A 17,480-nucleotide genomic window follows, 5' to 3' on the forward strand; every position below is an offset into this window, starting at 1 on the left:
GCACGTTTTTTAAGGTACACATACCATTCTCACACAAATGCACTTTTGGGTGAGATGTTGGAGTTAAGTAAACTTATGTCCAAAAAATAACATGAGTTAACATTTTTGTATATGTATTTTGATTACCTCAACCAAGAAATTTATAGAATTCACAACGTAAATGAAGATGAAGAGATGAAGAAGCTCAAAAGATTACGTGTTTGATCAATGATTAAGGCCATTAATACCCATAAACGTCCCATTAATCCTGGGTGTTAAGAGGGGGTTACAAAGGAAGAAAAAGAGAAAGAGTCGTTGGTCTGCTAACGTGCACTCATGCCTGATCGATCGAGTGACCCTCGCTCGACTATGTGAGATTGATATGTAATTTCAACTTGCATGCATGCTCGATTCGATGGGCGAGCTTCCTCCGATCGAGCAAGCAAACAATATAAATCAACTTTGCACTCGCTTAGCTTCTAACCTAGCAAACAAACACATAAGAAAAAAAACAGACCGGGTTAGAGTGTAATGGCCAACTACCTTTCTCCTCTTCAATCCAACACTCCTTTGTAGATGGGCCTTTTTGTCCACTTGCATGATGTATCACCGCCATGTGTTTAAACGTTAAGTCTTATCACTGTTATGTGTTGAAACATTAAGTCTTAACCAAATATTGTGTATTTGTGTAAGATGTAACATGTATTACCTCTTTTTTTTCCCATCTATATGCATATATTAATTTAATTTTTTTACAATCTCCAATACAATTTTTTTTATACTACCTCTGTTTTTTTAGTTGACATTTTACGCTTACACATGGTTATCAACGAGAATGATTAATCAAATGTTGAACTCTTTTTTTATTTTTGAATCATAAATTATCCTTTTTCGAATAATTTATAGAAGTTCAATGTATATGTTAAAGGGTTCAACATTTAAAAAAAGTATCTGCTATTGCAAAATACTCTCTTGCTCTTAAATTGTTGTCCTTTGCTTCAGTCTGTAGTGAAGAGGATAAATTGATGTTTTCGGGCACTGCTGTGTCCCTTAATCTGAACTTGGGTGCTTGCTTCATCAAGGTAAAAGACTATGATAGAGTGGGTCAATTATGTTCAGCGGTTTTGTGCTTTGATACTACTAATGTGAAAGCTTACTATAGAAGGGCGATTGCCGCACTAGGACTCAATAAACCAACCTTAGCTTTCATGGACCTTGCACAAGCCCTTAAATTAGATCCCAATAATAGTGAGTCACAACAAAAACTAAAGGAAGTGATATCCTTATTGGGTTGGTCTCCGGATTTTGTTGATGAGGCACTAGTAGTAACAAGGAAAGATGAGAAGTTTAGATATTATGTTCGTTGTGGGAAGGAAGATAATGGTAGGAAGTTAGAAAAAAAGTGAAACGAAAGGAAAGAAATGGTCGTGAAGATGGTTATGTTCGTAGGTGTTCGGGTGAAAAAGACAACACCAAAATGGAAAAGGACGTTAGTGGCAATTCTTTGGATTTGGAGGGTAAAGTCAACCCTACCAACCAAGATCTTAGGCCCAACGTTACTGATAATAATTGTGTTTTGAAGGGCTCTTCAAAAACAAAAAACCCAAATCTCACATGGTCAAGTTTTCGGTTTTCAAGCCGGAAGCGAAATGATTCCTATTTGTGTTTCACTCCAACGACGTATGGAGTTATTTCCAAAGGGCGAACAGTACAATACTTCTGTTCTCGCCAAAAGAATTTCATTACCATCCGAGTAGCCAATACTTTAAAAAAGATGGATAGTGGTGAAACTCAAGAAGTTTCTCCACCAGTGGAGTTTAGTCACCCCCCTGTGAAAGGGTACGATAGGTGTGAAACAACTCCAAATTTGATGCAAGAAGATCCATCCACAGGTATGGCAGGTCACGAGTCATCATGTGAAGCTGCGTCAATACTTCTACCAGTTTCGCCGGTTTCATCCCCTATGCAGATTCCCGTTCACCCTAGACCTTCCTCCTCTGAAAGATTGTTGGGTTTAGTCTCGTAATCCCGTCCCAGGTTTAGAAGGAAATATGTCACTCTGCAAAGTAGGTCTCCAGCATGTTTTACTAACTCTTTGTTTTGCAGGTTAAGTGGCTCTAAAAGAATAGCTTCTTGTCCCACTGAGTACACTTGGTTTCCTAAACGTAAGAAGTTGTATGGTCCGACCCCAATGTTCTATCGTGTATTTCAGCTTTTGGTACTTAGTTTAGGTTGTAATAATGCTTTTCATTAATAGTAATCTTTGTCGAAAAAAAAAAAAAACAAAAAATAATCAAATTTACCCATGAGGCCCTGACCAGCTGAGAGCTATACTTTGTAAGCCCAATAACAAGAATAAGGCTTTGAAAAGGCCCATCATAAACACAGATCCAATAGTTTAGGGTTTCTTCATTTCTCAATAAAAACGGTCCATATAAAATCACTAGAAAACCCTAATTTCAGTCTTCTTCAATTCCGCAGCTTAAACCTTTCAGAGCGAAAGAGAGAGAGAAGGGGATTGAGCTCATCGAAAATGGTTCAGTACAGGGTCAGTAATCAGCAACACTTTTCTCCTTCATTTCAATCTTTCTTTTAGATCTTATTAATTTCATTAAATTTCATGAATTTTCTGGGGTTTTTTTCGCTGATTTCTGGGTTTTTTTTTTGGATTAATTTGAATGCAGTTTCATCAATACCAAGTTGTTGGGAGAGCTCTCCCTACTGAGTCCGATGAACACCCTAAGATCTACAGGATGAAGCTTTGGGCCACCAATGAGGTCCGTGCTAAGTCCAAGTTCTGGTAAGATTTTTTTTTTCTTTTTAAAATTTTGATTTTGATTTTGAATTTATGAATTTATGAATTTGAAGGGATTTGATTGAGGTTTTTGTGATTTTTGTAGGTACTTTTTGAGGAAGCTGAAGAAGGTTAAGAAGAGCAATGGTCAAGTTCTTGCCATTAATGAGGTAATGTGTTTATTTTTTTTATAATCATTTCGCTAATAATATTCGTCAAAATGTTGATTGTTTTGTTTATTAGAATTTTAATATAAACAATCTTAATAATTTTTATTAATGTGTTTAGGGTTTATCGAATGTGACTTATTTTGTGATTTGATATGTACTATTACTTGAATTTGAATTGCTGTTTTCGGTTTAATTTGGTAGTTATTAGTGATAAATGTTTTTTGTTTGGCGGCTGATGGTTTTCTTCTTGGTAAATTATACTATTAGCTTATAATTATTATGTTTGTTTAGATTTCTAGATGTTATTTATATGGTAGAGTTCGGCTTCCGGGTTGGTCAAGTCTTGATCTTTGGTAATTTTATTGAAGGACTCGGAATGTTGTTAGGTGAAATGTGCATCAGATGTAATTGAGGTGTTGTTAGATGTTCACCATTCGTACGGCCCGATAATTTGTTTGAATGGAATACATACGATGACATTACTGTCTTGTGGCATGCCCTTTTACCCTGTTTAATGGAACTATCAGTTGTTTCTGTTAGAATACATTTTTGACATGTGAGTGATTTTCTTGTGATGGAATGGACTGTGGTAAAGAAATTATGTAAAGCCTGGACCTCTGTCAAATATACTTGTATATAGAAGTCATGCACGATGAGTCGATGACACTAGTTCTTTGGATACACTTGTGGAAAGTGAATATGAACTGAGTGTTAAAGTGAACACATATTGCCCTTTTAGGATATTTGATATGCGTTGTTTTGAGAATCAATGGAAGCACATTGTTTTTTTCAGCTGATTAGTTCTAGTTATTGTGTATCCTTTTTCTTTCTCTCATCATTTGTCATTTGCCCTCAGATCTATGAGAAGAACCCAACTACAATCAAGAACTACGGTATCTGGTTGAGGTACCAAAGCAGAACCGGTTACCACAACATGTACAAGGAGTACCGTGATACAACCTTGAATGGTGCAGTTGAGCAGATGTACTGTGAGATGGCTTCTCGTCACAGAGTCAGGGCTCCATGCATCCAGATCATCAAGACAGCAACAGTTCCCGATGAGCTTTGCAAGAGGGAGAGCACCAAGCAGTTCCACAGCAGTGACATCAAGTTCCCTATGGTGTTCAAGAAGGTTAGGCCACCATCCAGGAAGCTTAAGACAACATACAAGGCATCAAGGCCTAACTTGTTCATGTGAGGACAGATCTCTTGTGCCGAGTTGTAGTCAGAGACCAAAATTTTGTCTTCAGAACATATTTTGAATTATTATGGTTCACCATGGTTTTATGATAGTTTGTCTTAGACAAGAAATGAGTTTCACAAGCTCTATTTGTTTTGTTTACCATCTTAAAAGATCCTGCTTTTGCGATTTTCTGTTTGATTTTTGTGATGTGGTTAAGTATTACAGAGTATGCATTAGACTTTTGTAGTAGAATCAAGTTTTTTACATACTTGCACCGCTTGTTTTTGGATGTCTATGTCTCACAATCTTGCACCGCTTGTTTTTGGATCTCTATGTCTCACAATCTTGCCTTAGCATTTACTTTGAACGAGCGTTCATGGATTGAGAAAAGTAACTAATAAGGGCTTAAATAGGTATTACCAAAAGGTGGTAATCCATGTATACTTAATTTTTAAAGTATCTATTGAGAGCCATAAATCAATAATAGGTTTTCATTTGATCAATTCTTCTGTGATCTACTAATGCCAAGTTCATTAAATTGATTGGATTAGAAGCTAGTATTATTCTTCAATTATATTCCGACTTGCAGAATTTAGGGTTTAAGGTATTGTGTGGTAATCATTTTACTCATTTTCAAAGTTGGGAGTTTTTAAGTTTACACCCAAAAAAAAAAAAAAGTTGGGAGTTTTTACGTTAGAAGATTATAGCTCAGATGGTTCAGTGGAAGTTGGTTCTCAAAGCTCAAATAAAAAATTGGTCAAGTGGATGTTTAGGTTTACTGAATGTATGAGGTATATAATTATTAGAACATTTACCCGTATGTGTTTTTGTGTTAATAGAGTCACAAGAGCGGTTTGAGACTCGGATCTACAGGATTTGGGAGGGAAGCTTTAACCACTTGAGTTATTCATCACTCTTCCAAATACTGTATGTTTGGTGGTTGTTCTTAAGAATTTCAAACAAATAGTCCAGTAGCTCAAACTACAAATAAAGGGGTTTGGAAACTTACGGGAATTGTATTAGAATCATATCAGTAGTAGAGGTGGGCATGGGCAGTGCCGGCCCGTGGACGGCACGACACGGTAACCGAGGATTGGGCAGTGGGCCATGCTGTGAACACGATTTTGAAAATTCGGAACGAGCACGACACGAACCCACGGGCGGCACGGCCTGCCAGGCATGGCCATAAAAATAGCATAAATAATAATAATAAAAAACTATAATAATTAAAATAAGAATAATAATACAATAATATAAAAAACATAAATTAATAAAATTATTTAAATAGTATACCCATTTTTAGTTGCAAAAAAAAAATAGTATACCCATTTTAAAAGTTCAAAATAAATACGGGGTATATTGATAAATTTTTTACAAAAAAAAAAAAAAAGGGCGGCCCAGTGTTCGGCAAGGCACGACACGCTAGGCACGTGGGCCGTGCCGTGGGCTGGTGTATGCCAAATGGTGGCCCGACACGGCATGGCACGCCAAGATGTAGGCACGACACGACACAAGCCACCACCAGGCACGGCCCGTGGCGGCCTGGCACAGCACGCTGCACACCTCTAATCAATACTTCTAATTATCATTCTTATGGGAAAAAAAAAAATCAATTTGAAATTGAATTAAACACATGATTAGTAACAATCAAGTTTTAGGGTTTTCATTTCAGAGATTTAAGCCACAGTACAAGCTTATTTATAGATACCAAAATTTGAAATTACATTGTACCCATAGATACACTTTATGTTTATCATGAAGATAAAAATGTAATTTCTCAAATTTCCTAAAAACGACCTATCTATCTATAACTTTATACTAAAGGCGAAACCAGAAATGACACATGTCATCTCCTGGTTAAAAAATTTCCCTCCAAAAGTTTTTATTTTTATTTTTATTTTTTTAGCCGAAGCTTCTTAGAGAAGTTTTTAATACAAACTATACAATAATATTTCACTTCATATTTAATAAGTATATTCCATTTGTACACATTCAAACATAGATAATATGAGTATTTTTTTTTATACAATATTATGCAATAATAGTGTGATAAATTTTATTAAATTTTGTAATTGCAGAACTTTCATCCTATTTTACAATTAGGTAAAAAATTTTATAATTAAATAATAGTGTTAAACTAATGATAAGTATTAAGTATTAAAAATTACCGTGCATAGCACGGGACTTAACCTAGTACAAAACTAAGTGTGAGATAAAAATACTAATGCAACATCATTAATTACTTGGTGCAACTCTAAATGCTAGCTTCATTTTCTTAAGATCTATGCATAACTTTTATAAAAGATTTAATCCATTAATGGCAATGGAGGGATTAATATTTAACCATTGACAAATTAACCCCTTACTCAACAAATCCACAATAAGAGTTGCCAAACAGACACATCAGAAGAGCATATTGCTGTATTTACAGTGATGAATATACGCGTAGTTGCGTACACACAAAACAGGACAAACAGCCTTTCTTCCAGCAAATAACGACTCACAAAACTGTACAAATTATATTGTTGTCAGCAGGCACTATCAAATCTCAACGCCAAAGTACCATAACATTTCAAGTATCAAATGAACATTTATACCAACTTATAGGAATTGACACATAAGAGGTGTTATAAACAGCGAATTCAACCGAGGATTTCAGCAAATTCATACAGGAAAAAGAGGAGGATGTATGTTGCTTCATGCAAGAAGGCAGGATGTACAACTTCGATTTCTTTTGTAAACATCAAGTTGTCACCAGAAGTCATCACCACTTGTTACACCAAATATGATAGCAATTATAGACAGAATAGTCTGCATCAGAAGAGAAAGATGGAGAAATTAGTTAATAATCACGAGTAATATCCTCAATTAACATGAACACGCCCATGTCATAATAAAATCTAAATAAGGTTAAATATACGATTTTAAAACAAAAACACTACATTGTCTTTTTTTACCCTTTCCTGGGAAGGAGAGGGGGGGGGGGGGGGGTGTGGGGGGAGGGGGTGGCATGGTGTTGTTAAGATCAGAGTTTAAAACAACTTTCAGTAGAATTGTATTAATCCGATCAGTTCATGAAGACAAGATTACTTTTAGACAACATTGTGGGAAGTACATTAAAAAGTGAAAAACTAAAAAGACTTACAGCTACCATGCATGCAACAAGCCCAGGTTTCTCTCTGTAATCCAGTCTGCCAAAAAGTAGAATCATGGCTCCAACATACCAAGGTAAGGCCGCAAAGAAGAAACCAGAAATAAACCTTGCAAAAAGAGAAGGGTCAAGATGAACATTAGAACAATAGAGAGATGTTGAACTAGAATTTAAAATTTCCCCCACGTTGAGGGCAGGACATCACGATAATCCTCATGAAAAGGGTGTATTCATTTCCCCCACGTTGAGGGCAGGACATCACGATAATCCTCATGAAAAGGGTGTATTCATCACGCAAAATATTTTTTCACAGCAGGATATTGACCTAGCAGGATCATCTCACAAAAAAAAAAAAAAAAAGGGGCGGGGGGAGGGGGGGTGGATTCTACATGGTGGTCCTTTACATTCGGATTTTCTATCTAGCGGACAAAAAATTTGACTATAATTTCAAGTGACTCCCTAGAATTGATTAAGTCTATGTAGAGGCCTAATTCCACTAGAATTAGCTAACCTACTGATTTATGGCTAACCATTTGACCTTAATCAATTACTCCCTTTGTCCCTATTATTTTGCCCCATAGTCTCTAAGACACGTCTTAAAACGGTTTTATCTCCATTTTCATACATATAAAATTATAAAAACAAAATATAAATAAAATATACAATGAGATGAATCCAACAAGATCTGACATGATTATATTATCTGTTAAAGATTAAGAATATTTTATGGTCAATGATTTTAAAGTCTTACCCATATTTGCTTAGAGACATAGCGAGTAAATCACTAACCTACCCCTTAGTTAACAATCACACCATCACCTAGCTCCACTACCTAAGCCACCAAAACCACCTAACCTGCACTCACAAGCTGAAACCCACCGAAAACTATCCACTTCACCAAAACCCACCCTCACCACCACGAAAAGCTTTACTGACCACCGCGAAAATCCCAACCACCTCTAAAACCCAGACCTGGCCTCCACCCCAAAAACCCCCCACCCATCTCGAAAACACCTACCCACGAAAACCCCATCCACTTCAAAGCTCAAATCCACCACCCCAAAAATCCACACCCACCCCGAAAACTCACACCCACCACCCCGAAATTCCTAACCCACGCAACCCTGTAGAACTGAACAGCAGCAGCAGCATTTATAGCTTGAGCCTGAAGTTGTGGCTTGAAAACCGAGAAAGTAACAGTTGTCGCAGCAACATCACTGTTGTTGTCAGATCCTTTCTGAACCTCAGTCGCCGTTTTCAAAATTGGTTTTTGGGTGGCGGGTTGATTGAGGGAGGAAGGGTGCTGGCCAGCAGGGTGTGGGTCAGGAATAATGAAGGAGGGGTGGCCGGGAATAATGGTGGGGGAAGGGGTTGGTTTTGGGTAGGGTGGAACGTGGAAGGTGGTAATGTGGGTTAGTTAAATATTTGGGGGGTAGGTTAGGATATCGGGGTTAAAAATGATCCTAAAATCAGAAATGGTTAGCCATTTAATAATATAATGACACTACATAGAGTTAATCAAATGAAGAGGGTCAATAGAAACTATGGTAAAAAAAAGTTCCACCAAATAGAATTTTCCAATCTTTAAGGCCACCATGAAGAAATTACAAAACCAAACCATTGTTAAAACTAGATACAAGAGGTCCAATTTTCCTACTTTGTCCCATACACATATGGATATACATAGATATCTTGGAAAGTTAGATATATAGATATACTCCTGTTTCCAAAAGTCTGACTCAGGAACTGTAAACTCTCGTTTCTATGAAACTTTGGGGAAAAAATAAGGAGTAAATTAGTGCATAAAGTAAAATGGAGTATAAAAGGTGGGTCGGTGTAAGCAAAGGAGAAATAACATAAGCGTGAGATGAGGGTGTGAATAGTGTAAGGTAGAAAGAGTAAGGTAAAAAAAAAAAAAAAAAAAGGGTTTTGCCAAAAATGAAATACTGTAAAAGCTAAATCACCCCAAAATAGAAAGTGAGTTGAGTTTTCACGAACAGAGGGAGTATTAGAGATTTTGGTTTCAGACGTTCAGTTTGCAACTACTATTACCAGCTCAAAGAAGCAAGCAAGCTAGATACAGAAGCTGGAAAAGAATTGGTGAAATTAAAGTAAGCAAAGATAATAATCTCTCTTTTTCTCCTAACTGGCATCAGAAAGAAAAGAGGGATGAAATAAAATTATCCAAAATAAGAAGCCGTATCATCAGTATAAAGATCAAGAATTAGATCACGGCAACATCAATTTGGTCCACAACATACCTCTTGCCATATACTGTACAAGCTAAATCACTAAATTTGAAACCTAAAGTTGTATTTCGTAGTAAAAAGCCTATTCTAAAGATATACGAGGGGTCTAAACCCAAATTTGTGGTGTCACAATGTGACAGGGAACCAAGGAGTATGAATTAAAGGTGTTTCAGAAGAATGAAACATTGAGCTACTTAATAGACATAAGTCTTTCTTTTACTTCTTCTTCAAGCGCTCTCTCTTTTGTTTTGTTTATTTTATTTTATTTTATTATTTTTTTATACTATTATTTTATTTATATTAAAACCCAGATTGCTCTGCCAGCAGATATAAGGCCAGATTAATCAATAGTTATCAAAGGCTACTCCACATATGTTGGTATTGCTTTTGGATATATCTTCACTCCAATGGCTAGACATTAAACATAATGGCAACATAACATCATAGATTATTTAACTAGAACAATACAATATTCAATGCCACTCAATACTAACTATGCAATTTCAACCATATACCGAAGACTTGACATGTGTGAGATTGCTCAAAATAATAATACATGGATCAAAGAGTGTGCTCTATATATTAAGTCAACAACACTAAGGGAAACCACATGCATTATATATATCAAGCTAAGGATCAGACGAAGCTTCAAACATTCAACAACTCAAAGGTTCAAATTTTACTATCAATTTCCAGAAAGGTATTCCAAGTATGCACCACTAACATAGCTTGCTGTAGACTAATATCTATCCAGAAAAGAAAGCAGTGAATGACAACTTTCAACAATATTCTGCAGCCACAAATCACAAAGCACCATAGCATGCACATATCTGTCGAACATTAGTTTTAAATCATATTAAGCACTTCTATGATGCTTCATCCAAAAACATAACTAGATCCTTGGCCAGAAAAGAGCTTAAAGATTAATCAAGTCACTTGATGAAACAAGAGGCTAGCTGCAATTACATAGAATGAATAATAGACAGTGCTAAAAAGTAAGACATTAGACTTACAACATCCAGCCAATGCCAATTCCACAACAAGGAAGTCTTGGCTCCCTCAAAGGTCTTCCATCAGCAATGACATAACCTAACCATAAAAAGGCTGGTCAATAAACACAACTTCAACACTACAAAAATGTATATAAATAATTACACCAAAAAAAATAGAAGTCCCAAGAGCTTTTTAATAGATATTCTTGGAGTATTGATTTCTTAAGCATAATTTTGAAATAATAATAGCAGTTTTAAGCATATCAAAAGTTTTAAAAACAAAGCACCAAATTTTTTATATAGAAGACTCTGCTTCAGCTTAAAAGATGTACAAAAAATACTGTCCAAAGTGTTCAGTAATCCAGCATCACTTAGATTCTTCAATGATCCAATAAAACTTGTTGTTTGGGGTTCTTTTTCACCCTTCATACAATAAATTTATTTTCTACATAATTTCAGTTTAGATGAAAAACCAACTATGGCTGTATGGAAATCGATCTGAATTGGGGCACTAATATCTAGACATCAACTTTATTCCATAGATAACTTCTTCATGATACAAGACTTTTTATCAAAAAAAAAAAAAAAAGAGAGAGAGAGAGAGAGAGAGAGAGAGAGAGAGTAAGGCCAAAAAGGCAAAAATGAAAAAAAAGAAATAGCATGCTAATCAAATTGAGTATCACTAAAGCTAGAACTATAAAATTGAAATATGGGCAATGGAAAAAGGATAATAGAGAAGCAAGATACACAGTCCTACCCTAGCAAAGACTCCTGACTTAAAAACTTGTTTCACAAATTGGTCATTTCTTCTTATCCACAATATTCAAGCTATAGCCATCTAGCAGACTGCCATGAAGGTTCTTTCTCCTCCCTTAAACCTCTCAAAATTTCCAAATATTCCTATAGACATTATTTTATGATCCTTCAAAAAGTTTAACGATATTCCGTAGTAGTAAATCTTTTTCGAAATAAAAAACTGCTAGAAAGATAGTAGTCATAATTAGAAGTGCCAATTCGGATGATCGGATCAGGTGTGATGAGGTTGGGACGGGTCAAAGTTGAGTCATGCTAAATTATTGTGTCCACGCAAGTTCAAATATTTTTCGGGTCGGTTTCAGATCGGGTCGGGTGTGATTTTGATACCTCGGTCATAATAAACTTGGGAATGTAGATACAATGATTGTACTAAGGCATTGCTTTTTCTTAAATAAAGAAGTTCCAACAAAAAAAAAAACATTAAACATGCAATTCTTATTGGTAGATTCTGTGCAAAGTTGAGATAAAAATAAAGAGAAGTTTTTCGGTGATTTACTTTTCATTTTCTTTTAAGGTTTTAGCGAATGATTATTTGTGCTGTTGTGCATCTCCAATATCTGCACGAGTATTTCTACATGTATCACATGACTAAAGATATAAACTAAGATATTAGGACATTTCATCAATATTATTCTACCACTCTCCCAGTCTCTCTCCCATCTTCATTGTATGACTCATAAGCTTGACCCTTTGATAGTTTGAACAATCTTATGCATCTCCTTTGTTCTTATAATTAAGAACCCAAGAGTGTTTACCCAATATAACAATATCTTGTTTGTCCTACAAATCTTATTAAACTTGTGATCCACACATTACTAATCTTCCCAAGCATTTCAGATAGTAATACCATCCCTACAACTTTCCTCAATTTCATATTCTTCAATGCCTTCCCTAACTCTATTTTTTTGAATTCTCATAACGTAACTCCAATCGACTTCCTAATCCTTAATATAGATTTGGCTTCTATTAACAAATAATTCTTTAGATTTTTTCCTTCACACACTTCATCATACAAATGTCCTTGGTCATCACTTGCCTCCTCCAAACTATTCTCAAGATTTTTAACTTCACCATCAAGTCTAGTTTGTAGTAAACATGCTTATATAGCTCAACCCAAGCTCGCAAATAACTTTTCTTGCCTTACCTTTAGGAGGTGTTTGGTATGTGGGAGTGTAGGCAATAGGAATGGGAATTTTTATACCATGTCAATAAAATCTTTTGTTTGTTTAAGTGGTACAGGTTTAACTAGTGGGATTAGGCTTGGACTATTCAGCTTCTATTCCCATACTTTTATTGCCTAGGGTAAGATAGTAATAGAAAAGAGATTATCTAGCTTTAGCAAAATGACAATATACCTTAAAACCTTAACAATGTTAAAAAGGGTAAAGTAGCAACTTCATATTCTATTCCCAATCTTATTTCCAATACCATGTCAAACAAAGGATGGGGAATATAAATGAATTATGAATTCCCATCCTTCAATTCCCACTCCCTAATCCCCAAACTCCTATTCCATCTACCAAGCAACCTATTAGCTTCCTTTGTATTTTGTGACAATGTTTCATCTTCTTAATTGCCACTCTTGCATCCTCATTCCACCATGTTGTGTCTTTGTGCGCTAGTGATTTGAGTTGATTTCTTAAGAATCCATTCACACTCTACAACGCACGCCTTCGTTTATAGCAAATTAGAGTTAAGAGATCTCCTTTGACACTCATATAGCTCATTTAATAATTTTAACTACCATAGCCTTAACATTGGACCTCGTTTAAAGTCCAACATCTAATTCTTAGCTCACCTTGAACTTAATTCCATATTAGACTGGATTTAATTCAAATATAGATAATTAGAAATCAATTTTGGGTTGCTACACTTATCTTGGGTATCACCATACAATCAAAACAAACTTTTTAAAGGGGAGTGGAGAGAGGTGTCAGATCATTTTATTTCAATCAAATTATAGTTCAATTTGTACTCATGAGTAATTACTTAAAATAGGGAGGTGGAAAAAGTAATTTAAAGGCCAGCTGAAATCAAATCAACCAAAGACATTAGTCAATTTTGTTTATGGGTCTGGAGAAAGGGTAGCCAATTTCAGCAAGATGAATTTTGTTTCACCAGCGATCTGATACTAGTGAACCTGGTTCTAGAATGGGCTGGATGAAAGATAAAGGGAAAACAGTGGTGGTGAATAGACGAGAAATGAGTGATGATGAACAAAGGTTGTGGTAGCCGGAGGAGGGAGATATGGGCATGTGAAAAACACACACGTATTCAAATTAACTTAATTCTAAACAAGAAACCAAACCAATTACTTTCTAGCCAGAGATATTATAGGGTAAACATGCTACGAACCATATCATAAATGTATTGACCATCTCGGAGCCTCATTTTTACATCTATATTTAACTTGTCCTAAAAGTATGGTAATAAAGATTAATAATTCATACTATTGATCATATGGAACAATTTCGACTATATTTAATGGGGCTCCCAAATAAATATTGCACTAAGCTTGCTTAGGATTGTCACACTATCAAAAAATATATACTACCTCCGTTTCATATTGTTTGCAACATTTGCCAAAAAAATAAAATGTTTCATATTATCCGCAACAAATGCTTTCTTTCCTTTTTAAGTTGTCATTTCTCTCGATCTTTCTCTTCATCACATGCATCTCTATTTTTATCCTCATCACATGCATCTCTATTTTTATCCTCATCACATGCATCTCTATGACTCTATCTTTCTCCCTCCATTTAAAACTTATAAACAAATGTTGTCTTGGAATCCGTGCAACCCTCATAAGTTGTAAAAATTAAGAAACGGAGGTAGTATATACATATTAGGATCATCTCAAAGATTAAATTTTGCAGTATGAAACATCTACCTAAACTCAACATAAGGTTCAGGTTCCAACTAAATGAAGGTTTTATAAACATTCTCGAATATTGTATCATAAAAGAAGAATCTCAATATTTATACCCTTATTCACAAAATCGAACCTCACCACCTTGTTCTTTCTTTCCTCCAATCTAACACACCGTCACCCCACCTAAATCCATGCCCAATTAGAACTAGCATAATCTTATCTGCACACTTTCAAGCCACAAATCCATCGATCTCATATGAAAATACCAACTCTATTCATTTTCAGTCACCAAATTGTCAACTCAAATACTACAAGCCCAAAATAAAAACCCTCCAAGCCCACGCAGTAAACTCGAACATTCGAGTATTGCAAGCAAACCAAAAGCTTCACATCAACACATATGATCAATAACTTCTTATTTCACTCCAATAAAGCTGACTATTACAGCATTACATTCCTCAAACCTAACAACTACCCAAATAAAGCACAATTACACCAATCTAGGCATTTAACAACACAAAGAAGATACACAAATCAACAATTAAATAGCAATAATTCAGAATTCCCACAAATATATCAAAACAAACCAACAAAATCATCATGAAATTAAGGAAAAGAAGATACCAGGAACAGTCTGATAACCCCGAGCATAATAATTAGAAAGGATGGTGGCACCAGGTGGAGGAGCAGGCTGAGGGAAACCGATGACCGGCTGAGGCGGTGGTTGGGTGAAGCAGGCAACCCCTTGAAAAGTCCCATAATAAGGCTGTTGTTCCGGTTGAACAAGATCTGGTGGGGCAGTTGCACCGGAAGTGCTGGTTGTTCCTTTTCTGTCTTTCTCTGTCATCTTTGATTTCAATTGTCTGAATTTTGATGATCGTTTCAATGGGGTTCTTTTTGCCACGACTATAGAAGAGAATTAGAGACAGCTCTTCGGGGTAAATACGTAGTTGACAGCAGTTAGCGCGTTACTCCCCGTGGCTTCTTGGCGAGTTGGGGCCTTGGGGCCTTGGGGGTAGACCTGGCAATCCTGAGTTCCTGACCCAGAGCTGATGACCCGATCCAAATGACCCGATTTATGATCCGAATTCGACCAAAAAACATCAACTCAGAAATGCAACCAACCTAATATAAAAATGGAGTTGAGCCGATTTTGACCCGAAGTTGACTAGATACACGAAATGACCTAACACAAAATTGATCCAAAGTTCCCGAACTAAAATTACCTTATAACTTAACTAAAATATCTGGTGTCAAAAATGACTCAAATTGTGCATTTACAACTGTAGTCAAACTCATAAACCAAACTGATAGTTCTTATTACTCTTATAACAATAACAAAATATAAAATTATCGATTTGAACTTGATCCACAAATGAAACAACCCCAACATCAGGGTCGGCTAAGGGCCTGTGCAAACAGACCCTTAGCACAGGGCCCCTTAAAACCGAGGGCCCAATTTTCGCGAAGCCCAAAAGAAAAAAAAAAAAAAAGCTCACTGATTCTTTCTCTCGCTGCACACAGTCAACGTCAAATTAGCCCACAACAAAACAACATTTATTAATTAATTATGCTCCTGATTACTACGTACATCTTTTAATTACCCCAATCAATGTCTTTTACATTGCAATTCCCAAAATTGTAAAACCTTCCATCTTCAATGTATTTTTAGTTCTTCTTTTATTATTTGTTTTTACCCAATTTTCTCTACGCACCTTGCCTTCCTCTTTAATTAGTCAATTAGATGAATTTTAGGAGAAAAAAATTCCAATGGGAAAATTAATTTCTTAGACTCCTAAAATAAATCACCCAATATATTTTCACTAAATCTCAATATTACGAAGTAGAAACAAATTTGATCTCAAAGGAAATAAACTAAAATACAATAATTTCTTGTTTGTGGATTGTTTACTAATGGGATAAGAGCTAAAGATGGGTAGCAATGAGGTATGCGTATTTGAATAATAGGGTAAGTTTTTGTTTTCGTTTTAGAACAGAAATATGATTTCATTTATGAAAAAAAAGAAATTCTCATGTTTACTAATGTAGTTTTTTTTAATTTTTTTTTGTAGAAATATTGATGTAGATTCTTTTGATCCTTTATTTATCTTTTTTTTTTTTTTTTTTTTTTTTTTTTTTTTTTTTTTTTTTTTGGGTACTATGCCTCTTAGAATTAGAAATATACCTCTGAATATGAACATCTTGGGAAAAATAGAGGAAAATTTTTATAATTAAAATTACAAATTAAATTATTTAGGGCCTTATTTTAAAACTATAACAGGGCCCCCAAATTGTATGGGACGGCCCTGCCCAACATGACCTGAACATGCTCGACTTGAACGTACGTGACCCGAATTTGACTTGACTCAAACTCGACTTGATACTTGACCCAAGTCATACCCAAAACCCGAATTGACCCGACTCGAATGTTATTTGACCTGAAATTCACCGACCCGTACCTGATCCGAATGACCCATTTGCCAGCTTCAAACAAGTCAAGACCGAGCCGTTTAAGCTAGGTTCAATTTAGGCTTGTTAGATTTTCATTTTAACTAGAGGTGACTTGTGAGGTTTGTGGTTTGTCAATTATCACTTATCAGCTTTTAATTTTAACAAAAGTACATTCACTGACGACAATTTAAGGTGTACTATATTTATTGACACAAATTTATCTCTACAATTAAATTGACACTAATTTGGTCAGTAAAAACCACATTTCGGTGACCTGAATATGTTTTAGTTGTCGGGATACTATAAATAAATATTAAACTTATATTTAAAAAGCTAAATAAATTTAATTACCTATAATAATGAATAAAGAGCTAGTTTTTTTTAATTAAAATCTTAAATTAAGGAGACTAAAACCCCCTTCGAACATTGGAATGAATGTCATTTATGGTCTTTAATGACCAAGTTGGAGTCAATTTTACCATAGAGACAAAGTTGTGTCAATGGTTATAGTATGCATTAAATTGGTGTCATTGGTTAAGGGCAATTGGAACTTTGGTCTTTTACTTCCGTCCTTCAATGGCTTGGTTACTTCCCTCAAATTAATCACATCCATGATTTATTTCGCTTTCTCAAAGTCAATTTGCCTAGACTCCTTCCAAAGATAGCTATTTTGTTTTGGAGCATTTGGAAACATCGTAACGCAGTTATTTTTAAGAACTCTTCTGCTAATATTCATAGTATTTTTATTCGAGCTTTCTCTATGTTTAAGGAATGGGAGTCACGATATCTTCTTGACGCCATCCACTTTCCTACTATAACTCCT

The 17,480-nt window shown here is 35.4% G+C and overlaps 2 protein-coding genes across 2 annotated transcripts; one reads left to right on the plus strand and one right to left on the minus strand.

Annotated features, from left to right (window-relative positions):
- Nucleotides 1–2,423: 2,423 nt before the first annotated feature.
- Nucleotides 2,424–4,342, plus strand: LOC145611512 (large ribosomal subunit protein eL20y). Its single transcript, XM_081666849.1, has 4 exons — nt 2,424–2,527; nt 2,664–2,779; nt 2,880–2,943; nt 3,800–4,342. Exons 1-4 carry the CDS (start codon nt 2,513–2,515, stop codon nt 4,139–4,141), a joined length of 537 nt encoding a protein of 178 aa, XP_081522975.1. The 5' UTR covers nt 2,424–2,512; the 3' UTR covers nt 4,142–4,342.
- A 2,073-nt stretch (nt 4,343–6,415) lies between these two features.
- Nucleotides 6,416–15,137, minus strand: LOC145611536 (large ribosomal subunit protein eL20z-like). Its single transcript, XM_081666875.1, has 4 exons — nt 14,831–15,137; nt 10,540–10,615; nt 7,272–7,386; nt 6,416–6,937 (listed from the first exon to the last, which is right to left on the minus strand). The coding sequence occupies exons 1-4, from the start codon at nt 15,051–15,053 to the stop codon at nt 6,878–6,880; spliced, it is 474 nt and encodes a 157-aa protein (XP_081523001.1). The 5' UTR covers nt 15,054–15,137; the 3' UTR covers nt 6,416–6,877.
- Nucleotides 15,138–17,480: the final 2,343 nt, after the last annotated feature.

This window comes from Chenopodium album, chromosome 24 (genome assembly GCF_948465745.1).
Source record: "Chenopodium album chromosome 24, dcCheAlbu1.1, whole genome shotgun sequence".
NCBI classification, from domain to species: Eukaryota; Viridiplantae; Streptophyta; class Magnoliopsida; order Caryophyllales; family Amaranthaceae; genus Chenopodium; species Chenopodium album.